The sequence below is a fragment of the Chenopodium quinoa genome, unplaced genomic scaffold (assembly GCF_001683475.1).
Source record: "Chenopodium quinoa cultivar QQ74 unplaced genomic scaffold, ASM168347v1, whole genome shotgun sequence".
Taxonomy (NCBI): Eukaryota; Viridiplantae; Streptophyta; class Magnoliopsida; order Caryophyllales; family Amaranthaceae; genus Chenopodium; species Chenopodium quinoa.
This window is the reverse complement of record NW_018742681.1, coordinates 2948875-2968703: the sequence shown is the minus strand read 5'-3', so window position 1 is coordinate 2968703 and position 19829 is coordinate 2948875. Positions and strand designations below refer to the sequence as shown.

General features: G+C 35.0%; 1 protein-coding gene across 3 annotated transcripts; it reads right to left on the bottom strand.

Moving 5' to 3' along the window:
• Window positions 1-6161: 6161 nt before the first annotated feature.
• LOC110722421 (putative cyclin-B3-1) lies at window positions 6162-18955 on the bottom strand. Of its 3 annotated transcripts, none has more exons than XM_021901690.1 (23): window positions 18209-18955; window positions 18062-18107; window positions 17922-17979; window positions 17738-17819; window positions 17366-17426; window positions 17222-17276; window positions 17060-17147; window positions 16505-16562; window positions 15426-15483; window positions 15265-15340; window positions 15106-15138; window positions 14945-14999; window positions 14021-14066; window positions 13838-13931; window positions 12245-12302; window positions 8826-9113; window positions 8620-8742; window positions 7693-7782; window positions 7447-7608; window positions 7290-7349; window positions 6886-6984; window positions 6619-6797; window positions 6162-6534 (listed from the first exon to the last, which is right to left on the bottom strand). In XM_021901690.1, exons 2-23 carry the CDS (start codon window positions 18074-18076, stop codon window positions 6399-6401), a joined length of 1974 nt encoding a protein of 657 aa, XP_021757382.1. In that variant the 5' UTR covers window positions 18077-18107; window positions 18209-18955; the 3' UTR covers window positions 6162-6398. The 3 variants fall into 3 exon arrangements, with proteins under 3 accessions (XP_021757382.1, XP_021757380.1, XP_021757381.1); XM_021901688.1 differs by having other exon boundaries at window positions 15265-15349; window positions 18209-18954; XM_021901689.1 differs by lacking the exon at window positions 18209-18955 and having other exon boundaries at window positions 15265-15349; window positions 18062-18199.
• Between the last annotated feature and the right edge of the window lie 874 nt (window positions 18956-19829).

The window sequence follows — 19829 nt, the reverse complement described above, 5'->3', positions numbered from 1 at the left end:
AGGTAAGAATGATAATAAGAAATGCTCCATCTGTATTTTAATAGGTACTCTATTTTTTTGGGCATAAAATTTTAAGAGGAATAGTGTAATGTATTAATTTATTATTATAGAAAAGTAGGTTAAATTAAAAAAATTAAAAATAAAAATGAAAAGGCAATAAAGTGTATAAGGGATGGCAACCAAATCAGGTCAGGTCAGCTTCATGTTCAGATCAATTGATTTCGGGTTAAGTTGGGTTAGCTACCTCCAACCCAAACCTAACCCATTTAAGTTTTCGGGTTGAAAACTCTAACTTAAACCTAATATTTTGGGATTCGGGTTAACCTAATTGAACCTGCTTTGACCTAATTTTTTTTTTTTTTGGGTTTAAATTGGGTTGCTTTGACGTTTCAAGCTTAACGCGAGTAGTGAATTTTGATGTTTTCGTATCTTTCTAAGTAGAGACCATCGTAATCTGCGATGATATTTTGATCATGGAGTTGATAACAAACCCCTAAACCCATATGAATCCAAATCATCTTTCCAATTCTTATTAGAACCCTAAAAATAAAATTGTCATCCCTAGATGAGAATCAAAATCCCAGAAAATTGGGAAAACCCCATTAAATTAGATAGCCTCTCACAAATGGAGAGAACAAAGCAAAGAAAAGCAATATAAAAAGCAAAAAAAACTGAATTAAATTAAAGAAAGTAGATCAGAAATAGTCTAATTTCCATGACTATTTCCGGCCAAAGCGACCAAAGAAAACTAAAACCCTAAAAGAGATAAAAGAGAGAAAAGAGAATAAGCGGGCGGCCACACTGGAAATTATTGTTTTGACCTGAAATTGGCCTAAACAACCTGAATTTTTTTAAACAAACTAATTTTTTTCAAACCACCTGATATTTTCAAACTTAAAATTCCCAAGAAAAAGAACTTATTTGGATATAAGTGGTTATATTAGCTTATTTGACTAGTTGGTTATAATTGTTGATTTGACTAGCTGGTTGTAGATAAATGATTGTGTATATGTGGTTGCTACATAGTTGTTGACTATTGGCTGTTTAAGTGTGCCAAAAAGCTAATTGTTCAATACGTTAATTTCAAAAAGCTCTTAAAATGAGTTTGTTTTTTTTATTTTGTGAAAAAAGCCTTTGGAGCCCATAAAGCTCTTTTAATAAGTTATTTACCAAAAACCCTAATAAGCTTTTTTTAAATAATAACCTCTAATGAGGCACAATAAGCTAAAAGCTCTCCATAAAGCTATTTACCAAACAAGGCCTTAATGAATTACAAACTGGAACTCAAAAGCAACAAATGTTTTTAAACACAAATTCATATGACAATTTTCAAACATTGTGGAAGATGCAATAGAACTTTCATCAACGGGTTCAAGTTCAAGTGATGTATGTGGCGTGTCATCGTTACCCCCCACACCTTAAGTTTCATAATTGATCTCCACAACATTTCCATTTGAGGATCCATATTTGCTACCAAAAATAATATGAACCAAGTTTACATAAAAAGTGTATGACATGTACAAAAAATAAAAGTTAGAAGTTTTGTTTTTAAATCATTTATTACCTTACCCAAAAGCCCAATCCCTTAAGCAAACGATAGCCTCCACGGTTTCTAATTTTAAAGAACTTCTATAACAATCAAGCACTCGACTTCCGGTACTAAAAGTTAATTTAGAGGCCGCGATTGATACAGGGACAACAAGAACTAAAAGGAATGGTGTCCTTCCAACAAGTGTATTATTCCGATAGAGGGTTCAGAATTATTAGAAAGCTAATTCTTCAGTGAGGTCAAGTGATCGGAATGCCTAGGTGGAGGCCGCTTCCAATCAGTAATATTAATGTACAATTAATATTACAGCTTAATCTTGACTGAACCCTTTGGGTCGAACCCAATCGAACAACCGATCCGGGTCGACAAATCAATCCGAAGGATTAGATAAGTCATCAGAATATTACAAACAAAGACGTCAGATATCGAGCTTAGAGCGTCGAGACCGAGCGTCGCAAGTCGAGTCGAATTTAGAATTCAACGAGACGTGAAATCAAACAAGCAACAAGTTTGAGCCTAGCCGTAGCCTCACATTGGCCTAGCCATGTGAGTGCTAGGCTAGGCAAGGTCCCAAGCTATGCGTGCCTAGCATCCCCTAGCACACGCATATACATGGCACAAGCATCGCAAGATACGTGCATGCGTGTCGTGTGTCTATGCATGGCTGGGCGTGCTAGCATAGCAGCCCAAGCCATCGCATCATGCTAGGGCCACGCACCAAGCCTAATGCTAGCTCGCAAGCATCGCTAGGCCAGCAGCATGCTAGGCTTGCTGGGCCTTGCTATCGCAAGCAAAGCAAGCATGGTTCCTTGCGTGCTTGCTAGCGTGCTAGGGCCTGGGGCATTGCAAGCAGCAGCGTCGCACATCGCACAGCACCACACACCAGCCAGCAGCGTGCTGGGCATGCTGGGCTGTGCGTGTGTGCTAGCAAGCAGCAGCCTCGCATAGCAGCGCCTAGCAGCACGCACCAAGAAACAGCGAGGCATGCGTGATGGCTGGCTGTGTGCTGGCTGGCTGCGCATGCATTGCGGGCTAGCTGGCGATGTGCTAGCTGGCTGGCTGGGCTGCCAGCCAGCTATATGGAGGAGTGGTCCGGTTTTTGTGTGGGGTCCAATGGTTGGTGTTTGCCTTGGGGAGCAAGGTGGATTGGTCCCCTCCCTTGGTGGTCCTCACCTTCTCCCTCTCTTCCCATTGCCACTTGTAACTTGTTGATTGATTTAGCATTTCCATTTTGTTTTTGATTAAAATAAAATAGGAAAATTGAAAATCTCCCACATTAATTGAGAATGGGAAATCAAGGTTCTTTTCCCTATAAATACCCAAGTTTTGGGATTTGGGAAGAACACTTGAGTGGAACTAAAAAGGCATCTCCTTAAAAAAGTGAGAAAACCTAAGTTCGTAATACTCTAGTTTTTATTGGTCAAGTCCTGACTAACCTTCGGGACTAGGACCGTTCGGGTCGGGTTTGTAGGTACGAGCCGTTGGAGACCGTCGCGCTTGCGAGGTTTAGCTTCTCAAGTAAGAGCTCGGGTTCGAGCGAAGCACGCGTCAAGGGTAAGAATATCTTTTCTCTTTCTCTTGTTTATTGTTTAATGTTTAATTATGTGATTGCATGCTTAGTTGCCTTAATTAGTGGGCAGGTTTTGGGCGGGTTTCTCTTCCGCGTAGAGTCGCACTCTACGAAACCCAACAAGAACATCCTTACCATGTTGAGCTAGAATAGGGTAATGTACCGCGAACAAGTTCTCCAATAAGACAAAATATCAATGTTGGTGGTTCGAGGGATAAGTAGCTCTTCATAATATATATCAATCTCAGATTTGATAGCCGCATTTGATTGCTCAACTGAGAACTATCAAAATCCTGCACCAAAATCAATTATAAACAATGAAAAATCAATAAATAGAATCAAATTATATGTAATAGGAGTTAGTTAGTCTAAGCTGAGTCAGCAAGTTTGTTAGCTGAGTCAGCAAGTTCGTTAGCAAGTTGTTATGAGTTTGTTAGGTTGTTAGGCCTATTGTTAGTGTAGTTACAGGATATAAATAGCATGTTATCTTTTAATAGACACATTCATTGATATTTAGAAATAAAAATCAACTTTCTCTCTCCTCTTAATCACTTTCTCTCTCTCCTCTGTTAAGCCAAGTACTGTTCTTCACTCATCAATGGTGTTTTTCCATTGAATTGCTAGAATTTCTTAACATATTATAGTAAAAATCTAGTATACTTCACTTATACTATTACATAATATAATATATTAAGTATAGGTAGATATTCCAACAAGTTTTACTCTGAATCCAGAGAAATTTGGTCAACTTGTTGATAATACTAAACACTAAATTATTTTTTATGATTTTATGTATGATTTCTTGTGTATACAATAAAGTTTCAATTTGTAAAATCAATAAATTTGTTTATTTAATAATCTGATTGTTAAGTTTAAACTTGCATCATAAATGTTAGGTCTGATGCTCGTGGTATGCAATATACTTACAAATATATATATATATATATATATATATATATATATATATATATATATATATATATATATATATATATATATATATATATATATATATATATATATATATATATATATATATATATGGTGTTCAATTATTTATATGCAATAGTTTTGAATCCACTAAATAGATTGTTTTGTGTTGTTAATAATCAAATTTGCTAATTATGAAAGGTTTCGTGTACCCTTTGTATTTAACAAATTATTTTTTAGGTTTTCTAATGACATAATTGATTTCGGAATATGGATCAAAGTTGGATGAATCATATAAAGGAATTAACGATAGGAAATAGCCTTCATATATGTAGGGTTAGACTCATTTTTGGAGCTTGCTTTTAGTGGTAGTGAAAACGGAGCTAAATTAAGATGTCCTTGTTTAAATTGCAACTTTCAATTATATCACAATCGTGTTACAAGGGAATGTCACTTAATAGCTAAAGGAATAGTAAGGGATTATTACTCATAGGTGCATCATGGGGGGAAATTGGAGCAAAACATGAATTATGATAAGGAGTGTGCACGTGAGCATTACATATCAAGTGTTGATATGGATGTTAATAATGCTAATATTATGGCTGGTGATGAATTAACTTCCTTACTTCTTAATGCAACTTAGACGCATGGAGATACATGTAATTTTGATATCCCTCATGATGATATGTGTGATGTTAAATATGAACGAAAGGGTAGCTAGTAATATGATGCCAAAGGAGTTTCAAAAATTAATGCAAGTTTGAGAATAGAAACTCCTGGATGTAAAACATTTAAGAAGTTAGAGTTTATTGTTACATTACTTCACATCAAAGTTAGCAATGAATGGAGTGATAATCCTTTTCATTGTTACTCCAAGCATTACTTACGTACACAGGACATTTAACTATGATGTTTCCTTCCCTAAAATTCTTATGAAATAAAAAAAATACACTAAAACATTAAGGTTGGACTATGTCAAGATTGATGCTTGTATTAATCATTGTGTTTTGTTTTGGAAAGAGGATGAGGGGAAGAATGAATATCATGTATGTGGAGCATCTAAGTGGAAAGAGAGACAAGTTTCTCGAAGTGTTGACGGTAATTCTAACACTGAAAATGAGGGACCCCAAAACTTAGGGAGGAGCCACAATTAGAGTTGCATCATTTTCCTTTTATTCCAAGGTTGCAAAGGATGTTTGTCTTTTCTAAGCTAGCTCATCATATGTGATGGCATAAAGAAGGTCGCAAGGAAAAAAAAAATTGAGGCACCCGACTGATGCAGAAGTTTAGAAATCTTTTAATTGTTTGTATCAATGCTCGAAATATTAGATTGGGGTTTATCCACTAATGGATTTAACCTTGGTGGTCACTTAAGTTCTAGGTACAGCATTTGGCCAGTTTTTATGGTATTATATAATTCTCAATCACCCTTTCAATCACCTTTCCTATATCTTCCTTTTCAGATTTCAAGTGATGTTTTTCTGAATGATTGACTAACTCCTAATTGTGTTCTACGTTATATTGAATAACACAATACTCGCCATATTCTTCTCTTGAATCGAATGTTAGCCTTCCAACCAGTTCTATTCTCATTAGCACATTTTGTGTTTTCTCCTTTTTTATGGTCCTTTCTTTTCTGTTGGAACTTCAAAAATGATTCATTTTGTTGATCATCGGACATCATTGATTCTGCATTTTCATTCATTTTAGCTACAATTTACCAAAAAAATAATTGAAGCAATTAACGAGTTAAATCATTAGTATCGTTAAGAAAGCTAATAAATGGGAATGAGGTGCCTACGAAGTCCGTTTATCTTCGAGCCACAAACCCACACCTTTTTATGGTGATTGAGCATGTTTAGAGGCTTGCCTCGCTTCTTATAATCAATACGTGGTAGAAGTGATACAAAAATGACACCAAACAGCAGCAGCAACTTGGGCTGAGCTTCAAAAGCCCAAGTGTAATACAGAGCAATCTCATATTCATACATAGTATAAACTTAGTTTAATTTCTTCAAAAAAAAAAAAAAAAAACTTAGTTTAATTAGATTCTGCAGCAATCTCAAACTGGTCAAATAGATGAGTTAATTGGTTGCATCCCTACTTCACTAGTTAGAGTTTAAGTTGTACATATATAAAGAGCAAGTCTACACAATCGTACAGTCAAAAAGTCTACTGCACAATGCCTCAATGTTTAATGTGTTGTGTATGTACATGTGTGCAAGATATTATACACAAATTCTGACAAGGAATCACCGAATCAGAAACTTAGATACAGCACAAACCAAAAAAGAGAGACTAACAACAAGCTACACTGCCCACTAAAAACCACAGGAGGTATAGAAGGCTTCAAAGAGGAAGAGTGTCCAGAGGTTTGATAGCTGCAACACCACCAAACTCTGGCTGTATATACTTGTCATAAGTGACCTTCAAAAGACCTGCACTTGCAGCTTTGTGGATTCGGAGAATCATCTCCGCACAATCCCTGCAGAAAATCAATCAGTAAGCTGCAGAAGTCATGGGGGAAATCATAAAGGTTTGACAGCAAAGCTCAATGGTGATAACTTGCCTGATTTGATGTTCCTCATGATGTGTATGCTTTCCAAGCAATGAAGTCCATCCTGCAATCTCATTTAGGGTACAACGGGCAACATATACAGCTGCAGCACATAACAATGATGGTCTGAACCTCAAGGTTTCATATTCAACCAAGCATAACTCGATCAGGTAAAATGAGAGATGTTCATGCTGGAAGCCAAGGTAAAAAGTTGCAAGTTAGAAGCTAAAGAAATCAAGGAAAAAGGTAAAAACAAGATTATATAAATAATCAACACACCCTTTTGTCTGACTGAGAAGCCTTGAGGAACCTTAGCATGAAGACAAAAGCTGTTGGCAAATTCAACCGAAATTTTAGCTTCTTGAGGATGCTCTTTTCCTGTGAATAAGTTAAGCATCAAAGCCACTTTTTTGCAAATATAAATACAGAACGAAAACACAAATCAAAACTAGAGTTCCCAAAGGTATTTAAAAATCCAGGAAATTAACTACATAATATTCAGAATTGGTCTAATGTTCCCTAGTATGAATCACAACTGGAGAAGAGTTCCCATAATCCCCTGCATAAAATATATAATTGAACAATGGGCATCGATAGCTGTATGAATTTCCAATTGACATGTTATATTTGCCAGATATTATTACTAGCAAAAGTTAAACACTTCACCAAATCCAAAGACATACCATTTCAAGCATTTGCTTTCGGGTATATGACTCTGCTGAGATGCTAATCAAGTCTTTGACCTAAGCCAAATAAACAATGTAAGAAAATATTTTACATTAAAAGCACAAGGGAAAATATATATATATATATATACACTTCGTATATATCACTACCCACCCTTGGATGCCAAAAATCCTCGTACTTTGATGCAAGTAAAAGGGATGCAAGACCAACCAACTGAAATTCATTTTTCTTTATTGAAACTACTGAGAGATATCTGTCCAGCAGAGCTACTGTGAGGTAAAGTGTTTCTGGCATCAGATCAAATTTGAAGTGTACCTGTTAAAGAACAAACATTGTATAAAATAACATAAAGCTTAAGAGAATTGCATAAAATGGTTTCCCCAACTATTAGCCACCTACCTCTATAAGCCAATTAATCAATAAGCCCCGCATTTGTGGAGTAACATCTGTTTGAATTATCATATAATTTTCTGGTAGTGTACTCTGTGCCTGAAAAAAAAAATGACTAATTCTTGTAAATAAAATGATTACTTCAAAACAAATCAATTGGAATGAATATAACCCCTTATCAAGACCTGCCTAAAGCTAAGAAGAGCAATGATATTTTGTAACTATCAGAGAATTCTGCCAATTAGCAATTCATGCCCACAGTTTCATGTCCGAGACAATTTCCAGTAGTAAACCATTTTTTAGGCAAAAAGTGATGGGCATCCCTTGCATAAGGACAAGGGAAATCAATTATCTTGTCTAAAAACATTCTTCAAGAGAAATGGCAACTGTCCAAGTCATGAAACATATAGCATGCTCAAAAGGCACTCTCTAGTCCAAAGCTTTTCTATGTGTTCCAAAGTCCTACATCCACATATTGTTCTTAAAAAGCCCAGGGTGATAACAATCACAATTTCACAGTTCCTGATTCAAATAAATACATATGTTCATCAAAAATCTTTACAGAAATATAATTACAAATTACACCTGCTAATTGTCAGAAATTATTCCACAGGAAAATGCAGAAGAGTATTGCAAGTTTTACATAAACAGATTATCTTAACAGCTATGTAGCCAAAATCAAAATCTAAGGGAATTGGCAAAGAAGACAAACTGTGCTTCAAAGTACTAAGAAGAAAGACACTTTCAATATCAGGTCTTTTAGCTGTAGCAAGTCAAGCTAGCCTATAGTCTTAGTAAGGTAGCAATTTATACACGTTAATTAAGAATTCTGCTTAGCTGCATTAAATATTCTAGAGACCGAAATATAGGTAGATACCTAGACATATCAATTTTACAAAAAATGGATAAGAAACTGATGAAGAGGATGATAATCACCTCCATTATCCAATAATACTCATAGATGTCATCAACATACTCTGCAACTTCAAGAGGATTACCCTCATCATCAATATTCGGCAACAGTTCATGTTCCCTGACTTCACTGCTTGATTTTAGAAGCTGCACAACTCATCCATTTTTTTGTTTAATTAGATTCCGCGAAATGCTAGTTGAGGAAATAAATAATGAATATTGGGTTTGACCTTTGATCTTGATATAAGCGAATATGTGTATGATTTTCTGCGCCCCGTGTTTATGCTGACAGTAGTCTCTGATGACTGTGATTGCAAGTTGTCACTGCTTTTTGCTGGAATTCCTATTCCAGCAACTTCTTCACGAGAACCTGTACTCTTCAAAGTTTTTGCAACAGAATTGGCAACCTTCACTTTTCTGGCAGGTGTTGTACCACATGATTTTTCCAAATTACAGATGCTCTTGGATTTAGATTTATTGTGGTCATTGGAAATTTGTAATCGGTTTCTTGCAATTGGCTGAATTACAAGATAAATGCATCATTCAGATTGCTAGAACAGAAAGAAAGAAAGAAAAATTATAGTCTCTGAAGAATCAAACACCAAGAACAAAGCCTCAATCAAATGCACAAATCTCAAAACCCACGAATCTAAGATACTTCCTCCTTTTTAATTGTTGAACCATGTGTGTTGGGAGGAAAAGGGGGAAGGGGGGACCACAGAACCTGTTTGATTTATCCAAAAAGCCCAACTAGGTAAGAGTGCTAAGGCATTGTCACTCAGGGGCTCAGGGTATTTGGGTAGTTGATATGTGAAAGATTTACTAAAATAGGTATAGTGTGATTATGCTACTTCCACAAAAAAAGGCAGATGGTGAAAAGAAATGGAAAATATTAAGGCCCTGTCAACCCCTTGTCTGCATCAAGACACAGATTGAACAATGAAAACGAATAGTTTAATTCAGTGTGAAGTAATGTTCAACAACCTCAATACTTTAGAATTCAAAATTTGCTAAGTTAAGACAGAATACTAAGTAAACTTCCTCCGATCCCTAAATATTGCAACATGGGGATGGGACACGAATATTAAGAAGAGAGAGAGATAGAGAGGAATAAAGATAAGGACTGGTGTGATGAGGAGAGAGAAAGAAAACATGTGCAAATAGGGAATTGTTGCAGTATTTGAAAAACTTCCTAAAATGGTAGGTAATTGTTGCAATATTTGTGGAACGCAGGAAGTATAAAGCTGTCTTTGAGTTCAATATAGTTACTGGATTTCCAGTTATAATTGATTTGGGGCATTGAGCCAAGAAAATGTGCCCCACCCACAGCTAAATGAACTAAGACTAGGAATTCAAATCTTTTACATTATAAATCTGACCCAAAACAGAAACTATCAAATTCATTCACCAGGATGCTTATTGGTTACAAGGTATTTTTTTTTTTTTTTTACAGACAAGCTATTGCCATTTCACTCAAGTGACATAAATATTCAGCAGATATACACAAGAGTTTAAATCCACTTCACATTAAATAAAATAAGAGCACGTGAGTGACTTGCATACACACATAACAACAAATCATACTAACAGGAAATTATCAATAATCAAAGGGCAAGAATCACCTTCCAAGCAACTCTGAAATTTTAATTTCATTCTGTACCACTACAGGAGTACAAGGCATAGATTTCCTTACCCTATTTGATTCAAGCACCGGTGATGGGTGTTCCAAAACTTTCACTACATAGACTGGATGGAGTAAGACCAATCACTAATCAAGGTCCAAAGATAACTCAACCAAATAAATCTACTAAATTACTTCTATACATCTCTTCACAACTTTTTTTCACTTCAGGATTCATAAGTTGCTAAGTTGAGATAGAGTACTAAGTATTATAAAGCTGCATCAACTGAAAAGTTACATCCACAATTTGCACCCCAGTTAAGGATTATATAGATAGCTGAGAACATTCACTAAGAGAACATCAAAAGGAAGGCTTTCTTGACCATTCCTTGGGGTAATTAGCTGAACGTACACATATTTGGGACACTTCCCTAAAGGAAATTTAGTATCAATTACCTCTAGTAAAAAAATTTCTAGAAGTGATACCTTTAAATATTAACTTTAAAAAAAAAAAAAAAAAAAAAAAAAAAAAAAAAAAAAAAAAAAAAAAAACTATTTTTTTTCTTACTTGCAACCTAATGAGTTGGAACATAAACCAAGGAAAAGTAGATATGTAGTCAAAATGACTAATTTGCCCACAAGTCTACCTTCTCTCTCCTCTCTACTAGCTCCATGAAAACAACAATCAAGCATTTTCTGATTTTCTCCACCAGCCCTCCTGACCTAGCCCAAACACCAGCCTGCTGCCTTTCTTCACCCACTTTCCCCCCACCATTAGAGTTAACTTTAGGGTGTTCGTGTAGTTTCTGGGTGGGTTAGATGGCTTTTAGCGTGGAAGAAGTGGTTTTTTTGGTGGGTGAAGTGATTTTGACGTGCGGGGGTGGTTGTCGAGGGTGCTTTGGCCGAGTGGTTTTCGAGAGTGATTAAGGTTGTTTAGGGGTGGCTTGGGTGGTTTTGGCATGGGTGAAGTGGTTATACAAGGTGGTTAGGGCCGTTTTGCAGTGCATTGGGTGTATTTGGAGTGGGTGAGGTTGTTTTCGAGATGGTGAGGTAGTTTTTTGGGGTGGGTGGGGTAATTTCAGGGTTGGTTGTGGTTATTTGGGTGGGTTGTGGGAGGCGAAGGGGTGATGTTTCTAGGGTGCAGAGTTGTGCTGTTGAGCACCTGCAGTGGTTGGGTGGGAGGAGGGCAGTCTGGGAAGGGGGAGGGGAAGGGTTGAGGAGAGAGAGTGGTAGTCGGGAGGGTGTCCAAGTAAGGGCAATATTGATATTTTGCCACATCAAACTTACTAAATATGGCTTGGTTGCATGTAATTAGAGTTATTAAACATTACCCTTAAAAGAAACGTGTTGCAAGTAAAAAAAAAAAAAAGGAAGTACCTTATCAAAACAAATTTGTTTTCAAAAAGTGCCATACTGCCATCTTTGCTGATTCATTTTCTTAGTGATCACAACATTAAAACTGATAAATGACCTGATCAGTTGTTAGTTGGTCATCACTTTGTTGCCAAAGGGCAGTATGGTGATTGTTATATTTATACGGAAAATCTAAAAATAAATAAATATACAGAGTACTTAATATTTTAAAATCTTAGCAGAATTACCATATAAATGGTATTTAGTTGTACAAATTATCAATTCATCTGTTTGAACTTGATTTAAATTGGGGGTGCTTGATACTACTTTCTACTTTCTGTCATCTTTAAAGTAATGGTGTTATGATAATGAAAGTTATTTTATAGGATATCCGAAAACAAAAGTTGGCAACTCTTTAGTTCAAAATAACATAAAATAATCTATCACTAACACCCCCAAATTCCAAAAAATATAAGCAAAAATAAAGTGCTTTATCGTGAGCAGCAGATACGATGATATTGTGGTGTGTTAGTGTTCAACTAGACTTGGTGCTCTGCTGCGATATCAAGTAATTATGTAAGGTTTACTACAAATCGGCTAAAGTTCTTTCAAGTGCACTTTTGGAGAGAGAGAGAGAGAGAGAGAGATTCATTGAATGCAGTTATCATCAAGTACCTTGACTGGTATTTTTACCCCTCCAAAAGCATCCTTGTTAGTTTGAATTCTCAGTGACCTACACCAGACAGGATAACATGCAGTTAATTAAAATACCCCTTATTTAATCTATTACCAATAACCAGCTTAGCCACATTCATTTCAAAAAATAAAACATAAAAGGAACATCACTCTGGACAATACAGAATTTAAAAGCATGTAAGCAGAAAATTATTGAAGGTGTTACTTTCATTCATGGGGGGGGGGGGTGGCGAGGGTGGGGTGCGCAACTAATCAAGCATGCACATATAAACAAACACAAAACTCATCAACATCAAAAGCTCTCGATGTGTAGTATAAGTAAGTTGTACTTATTTCAGCATACCATGTAAGAGTAGAAAAGGTTCTTCATACTCTACAAAGATGAACTTTCAATTATAGAGAGCTTCCTAGACTGACATCTTCACCAAAAAGCTATTTAATGTAACTGGTATGCTATCTTGTCCTAATAAATTACATGGGCAAAATGGATCTGCTCAAATGCACCCTAAACAATGTAAGAGCTTCAAATCATGATCACAGCCCAAAGTAAACAAATACTAGGCATACTTTTAGCCTATGTTAATCGGACACGGCTAAAATCGTGAAGTATCCATGTCGACACGACACGACACGTGTCCGACCCTACACTGTGCACTCGGACACTTCCATTAAGAGTGGAGAGGAAAAAAGAGGAGAAACATGAAAGAAAAACACATCTTGTTCAAAGACCACCATTGATAAAGGGAAGATGGAGGGAAGAATATTGTCATTTATTAGGATCATTTACCAAGGAAAGAATTAAGATTAAAAAAATAGGGGTGGACGTAATGAAAAATTCAAAGCTTTTGTAATATGTAATTTATTTATATAAATTTAAGTGACGTATTGACGTGTCCATGTACCCGTGTCCAAATATCGGACAGAATCCCCGTGTCCTAAAATTTTAGAACTTGCCGGATCGGACACTTGGACATGTGTCCGTGTCCGACATCTGTTCCCAAGTCCATGTAACATAGCTTTTAGCCATACATTGGTAAGTTCGAGTGATTTGAGACAGATAAGATCAGCAACATGTTGCACTCTCACTTCATTGCTCTCAGCTAAACAAACTCTATACATTTCTGGCTTAATAACTATCACACTAAACTGGGAAAAATCTAACATCACACTCTAATGATTAAACAGCATAAACAACAGCATACTTATCATAGTTTCTAAACCACTGAGAAGCTGAGACTAACGCAAACAACAACATAGAGTCGTAACTAAAGGATCTAATTCAGCTAATTTTCAATAATCATGCCGAGAGGCAAGAGCATCCAAGAAAAACCTCAATCATTGCTGACTTCTTGACCTCAACCTAATAGATACCACACCTAGTCTGACCACTAAACAAGAAGAATAAATGACAGGTGAAATTCGGGTTTGACAGAACAAAAGAGGCAGCGAAAGTTTCCTTCAAACATCAGACATAAACCAATGCAAAAATTAACATGGAAAGGCGCTATAGGTGCCAAAAAAAATTCAATATAATAACATCCATGGGTAAAGGTTTGTTGCAGTAATACTCACTTTGGTGGGAAATTGTCATTCACTTTTTCCTTTGAAACTTTGCCACTGAGATTGCTCATTTGGGGAGCTAATTTTCCACCAACCTTTGCTTTTACTTAGGCAATAAAGAGAGAAAGTTAAAATCATTCCATACATTATACCTATATGTTCAACCAAGGGAAATTTACAAAGTACTATACTCACTTGGGAAACCACATTTTTTTGTTAACTTTTCACTTGTCTTATCTCCCTGTCAGACAAATATATACCAGTAATATTATATCACATAACTTATATATAATGTTAAAACTTCAAGGAAAGCCATGACATCTCTACATGTGTCACTATTACTTAACAAGTGACATGACATTGTGCCATGTCATGCACACACATTAACTAATATTGCTTCATCACAAAAAAAAATGTTGGTTTCAGCACTCGAACTCATGACCTTGCGTTCATTAATGTAAAATCTTAACTATTATTCCATTGATAGAACTTATGACTCTGAATCACTCAATAAAGAGAAAAGACTATTTATAGATATTACAACTTTAATGCCTAAATAACTTCTTCATTTATTTTAGATAATACATGGTTTTTCTTGTTATTGGAATCATACACAAAACTTAGGTAAATAGGTAACCAGAAAAGGAATAGGAAAAAATGTTGCAATCTTTAGATAACCAAATCTGCTGTACTTTTCCTAATTTACAAAATTCTTTTTATTCAATGCACATTTTTTAAAAACTAATGTACATTTTCAAGCTTAAGATAAATTTTATAAGCTAAAGTGGAATGCAAGACAAGTCATATTCTATACAAATCAAGTAAACTACTTCAAATTTCAAAATGTAGTTGACTAATTGTTAGCTAACCAATTTGTATTTTAACATCACATAACTTGAAATTTATAATTTTATTTTTCACCAAATACAAAAAATAATGTCAGACTATATACAACAACTCGACCACCCATTGCCCGGGGAACAACTAGTTCTGCTCAATAACTAAACCTGAGGCTTTACACATAAACAAGGATGTGCTCCCTGAATAAAAAAAAATATTATGAGTAAACTAAAGCAAACTCTGACTTTTATCTTCATGAGGAGCAACAGTAGAAGCTACCTTTATGTCACTGGAATCCAGCTGACTAGCCTTCTTCATTACTGGAAAAGACTTCCTTAAAATCAGGACATGAACAAAACAGATAATGAGAAAAGTTGCATCAATATAACAGAAGGAAACTTGCAGGGAGTCAAATCACAAGTTTCATGAAAGCAACAAACCTTGTGATTGTATTACTACTCTTAGAAATCTGCCTGAAGACAAAAAGGGTAATAAAAAATATGCATTATTCTACAGCTTATGAGAATAGAAACAATTGTTTGTATAAACAAGTTCGTAGTTCATCAAATAGAAAATACAAGGCACAAAAGAGCCAAAACCTGGTTATGTTTTCAATAGTTTCATTCACTTGGACCCTGTGGAAATTTGAAGATGCCCTCTGAGCTTTGATGGTAGCTGTAGCCACTAAAGCACAGGATAACAGTTACTAGAAAAGAAGCCATGGTGATAGTACCATATAAATCCACAAATTAATTCTCACCTTTTACAGCAGTGTTTGAGACTGCAACACCTCGAGTCAAGTTTCCCTTAAGATTTCCCTGTTCCAAGATAGAATCAAAGTTATAGAAAATTTTGAGCACCAGTTCTGTAAGATTCATGAAGGATAAGGAAAAGGACGCAAGAGATAGTGACTCTAGCATGGATTTGTAACACAATTATAACTTAAAGTCATTTTTCCCTTTATGATATTCATAAACACATCATAAATTAAAAAATAAGTAAGACAGAAAGGGAGGGAGGGAGGGAGAGAGTAAATTTTTAAATAATAACAGGTTCTTCGTATGACAAGATGCTAACATAGAATGGCACATTACTTGTGCATTAAGTAACACAATACAACTATACAAAGTAACACTGGATATATGAAAAATATTTTATAAAAGTAGATTCCCAATTTAATGCTCATTATTCATTAGCATGATGGTTTCAGTTTAAAATTTAATCCATCAAACCTGATAAGCAATAACATCTAGGTAACAATGCAATATTTGCCGTTGCATTGCAGTTTACAAAAGGTTGTTGGCCTTTACCACAAAAGCCTTTAAGGTTATACCAAGCTCTAGTAGTGTTTTCATAAGTTCTTGGTTCTTCCTAATGTTGAGCTTTGAGCAGTATGAGCATACATGATAAAACATATAAATTGATCTTTTAGCATTGCATACCTAACTATTTCTTTTCTTTGGTAAAACCATAAAACAATACATGGTTTCTTTGGTTTATTATGGACAAAAATAAAAAATTGGATCATTACATTGTCTATGCTTCATACATCGGGTAGTAGACTATAGTAAACTTTTAGATTAAGGGTCAATTGGAAATAGTCACTCCATTATGCAATGGTAAAAATTGCATACATGTGTACCCCTTACCCAAGCTAAAATAGGAAACCGCATTTCAGACATTGGAATAATATTGAGTTGATACTTGAAAGTAATATATAATGTTCATAGTAGTTCAATATCAAGCCGACAAAGAGACTTTTTCTGAACTTTCAATATTAAATATGCCAAACTAAAGCAATAAGACCGTTCAAAGTAATTTAGCAAACAATTGGCATACCGCTTGAGATCGACTAGATGAAGCAGTATTGGTAAGAGTGCCAAAAGCCACTGAATTCCTGGAAAATTGATTACAGTTAGTGTGTTCAACTATGTTCCCATTCCCATACACATTAGAATTCTTTTTTTTATAAATTCAAGATGAGAAAATAGATTTGCAGATAAATTAACCCACTTCAGAGATTTGGAAAAGGTTTGTCAATAAACATATAATTGCATTATAATTTTTGCTAAACCTTCAAACAACAATTGACAATGCAAAAGCAAACTTGGCATAACCAGGATACCCATACAACCAAGTCAAAGGAATGTCCTTATTGAACTTTTTTGTATGCTTTAAGCCTGCGGCATTTTGATGTTGTCAGCAGAAAAAATATTTACTAGTCCATACCAAATTTATTTTAATTTTAGTGAGGTACTAGCTTATTAACCACGGGAATAGAGAAAAACCCCCATATAAATTACAACTGATCTCTTTTTGACCATTTAATATAAATACAACATCCAACAGATTCTGTATAATGTTAAAACAATGCTAGCCATGATTCATGTTCACCTCGAACCACTAGGTTTCTCAAATCTAGATGATTGCCTCCGTATATTGCTGACATCGGCCAATGCTTTTCTTCCAACCTTTGTCTTGGCTGCACTAAAAGGGAAGTTTGTCAAAGAACATAAAAGAGAAAAGTTATGTCATACATGTAGCCAAAAGCCATACCAAGAGCACCATGGCAGCTTCTAGTTAACTCAGCACCACTGACTTGGATCTTCGTCTTGAAAAGAAAGTACCGAATGCATAAGCACAAATACTGCCAAAGTAATTTCAGCAGCAAATACACAATCAAGCAGGGATATTTAATACCTTAGTCCCAATGGTACTTGGCGGTAGAGTCACCTTCTTTTTTGACACAAGGGATGTCCACCTGTCACACAAAAGGCCATATAATTCATGATGTATATCCAATCTACCATAATTATCGAAGATTTGTTCTTAACAAATCTACTAGCCCTAAACTAAACAAATCAATTGTCTTAGGGTTCTCAATCACACATACAACAACAACAACAAAGTCTTAGTCCCAAAATGATTTGGGTTCAGCTAACATGAATTGTCATGAATTGTCATAAGGAATCGTACAATATAAAGAAAAGGATATAACAAGATAATCATTTGAAACAGTTTGAAAAAGGTGAGTAAATAAGAACAAAAATGAAATTAAAAGACGGAACTTACAGAAGCTTAGCATCGGCATCATCGCTTCTACGGCCACTAACCTTCTGCCTATCCGAATAAACCTTAAATCTACTCATAGCAACTGTCCCAAGAGCAATACAACAAAATGCACAAATCAATAAACTACTATACTTCACTGAAATGCTAAAAACACAAAATTGAACAAACGACACAAATACATTACCATTCTTACTAGTTCCCCAATTCTCTGTAGTCTTGGTTTGCCTAGTAACAGTTTTTTCCTTCAATAAACACAATAAATATTAAAATTTCAAAAAAAAAAAAAAAAATCAAATTAGTACAAAAATTAGGGTTTATGAAAACCTTGAGAAGCACCATTTTTGCTTCTTCTTCTGATTCTTCTTGCTCTCTTCGACCGAAACAAACAAAAATGTATAAGAAAAATTGCAGTAATTTGTAATTTTAGGTTCGAATTGTAAAAAATTGAAATGAAAATTTTGGTTTGTGTACCTTGAAGTATAAAGCTAGTTCATTCCTATTCGCTAAAATTAAACTATCTATGTGTCAGAATCTATGCTTTTGAGGATTGGCGGAGTTGAATTTTGAAAGAGAAACGAATTTTTAGAAGAATAAAAATCTGATGCCCATAAATGAAAATGCCCGCCTTGCTTTAGTTTTTGAATTTATTTGTTTAGCGTGCCCTCCTGTCTTTTTCGGGCCTGTTTGGTAAAGAGAGGATTGGGGGAAAATTAGCGGATTGGGGCAAAGCTAGCGGATTGGGGCAAAGCTAGCGGTTTGACCGCTCAAATCCTCTCTTCATACTGTTTGGTAAAGAGTGGATTAGAAGAGCATATTGGAACAAACAGTTAATTTTGAAACCACTACTTCACCCAGCGTTTTGGGAATAGTGGTTTGATATCCCATTACAAAATGACAGCTATGCCCATAATTACATTCCCAATTGAATCAAGAGTTACGAATTAAATAATATATAAATTATAAAATATAAAATAAATTTTAAAATAAAAACAATGGAGAATTGAAGATGGAAGGAATAAATAATTGTCAAATACGGAGTAGATACAAGAAACACAAATTATTGCGTCAGTCTGGACTGACCAAACATTTCGTCAGTCCAGCTATTATTTGTACGGCAATACAAACTTCTCACACCCTCATTTTCACTCACCACCACCATCAGTACTCCCACTCAATCCTACTTCACTTTCTCTCTCCTCCCTCACCTTTAACACACCCTTATTTTCTCTCTCCTCAAGTTTCTGCTAAATTCCTCCATTTTATTTGTCCATGTTATGCTTGAATTGAAGAGGATGGAAAGGAGAGAGAAAATGAAGATTGTTGATTATATTTGTCCATGATTTATGCTTGAATTGGCTTGATAATTGCTTGAGATTCTCGGATTTTTCGAAAAATACCCAAAAAAATCAATTTGGGGCTTTCTTGCATTGTGTGATGTATAATTGTTGAAATTGATTGTCCTATGTGATTGTATGTTGAATTGTGAGCATTTTGATAACAAATGCATGTATTTTGCTTGAGAAATGAGCATGTTATATTATACCCATGAGATTAGTACGGGACCTTCAATGGTGGTTCCGCCATTGTTGACCTTTTAATTATTTTGATAACATAAATTGTATTGTGTAGATTATATCATCTATAATAAGTTGGATGATATCATGGATTGTGTCTATAATATTATCTATACGATGGATTATATCTCCTCTATTGTTTTTTTTTATATCCTTTATTGTTTTTATGATACAAGTATCTTCTATGAATTGGATGATATCCTCTATTACTTTGATAATATCCTCTATTGTTTTTATGATATCTTCTATAAGTTGGATGATATCCTCTATTGGTTCTATGATATAAGCTAGATGATATCATTTATTGTGTATATGATATCATCTATAGACAAGATGATATTCACTATTGGCTACATGATATCATTTATAATTGTGTCTATGATATCCTCTATTGGCTAGATGATATCCTCTATTGGCTATATGATATCATTTATAATTGTGTCTATGACATCCTTTATTGACTGGATGATATTCTCTATTGGCTATATGATATCATTTATAATTGTGTTTATAATATC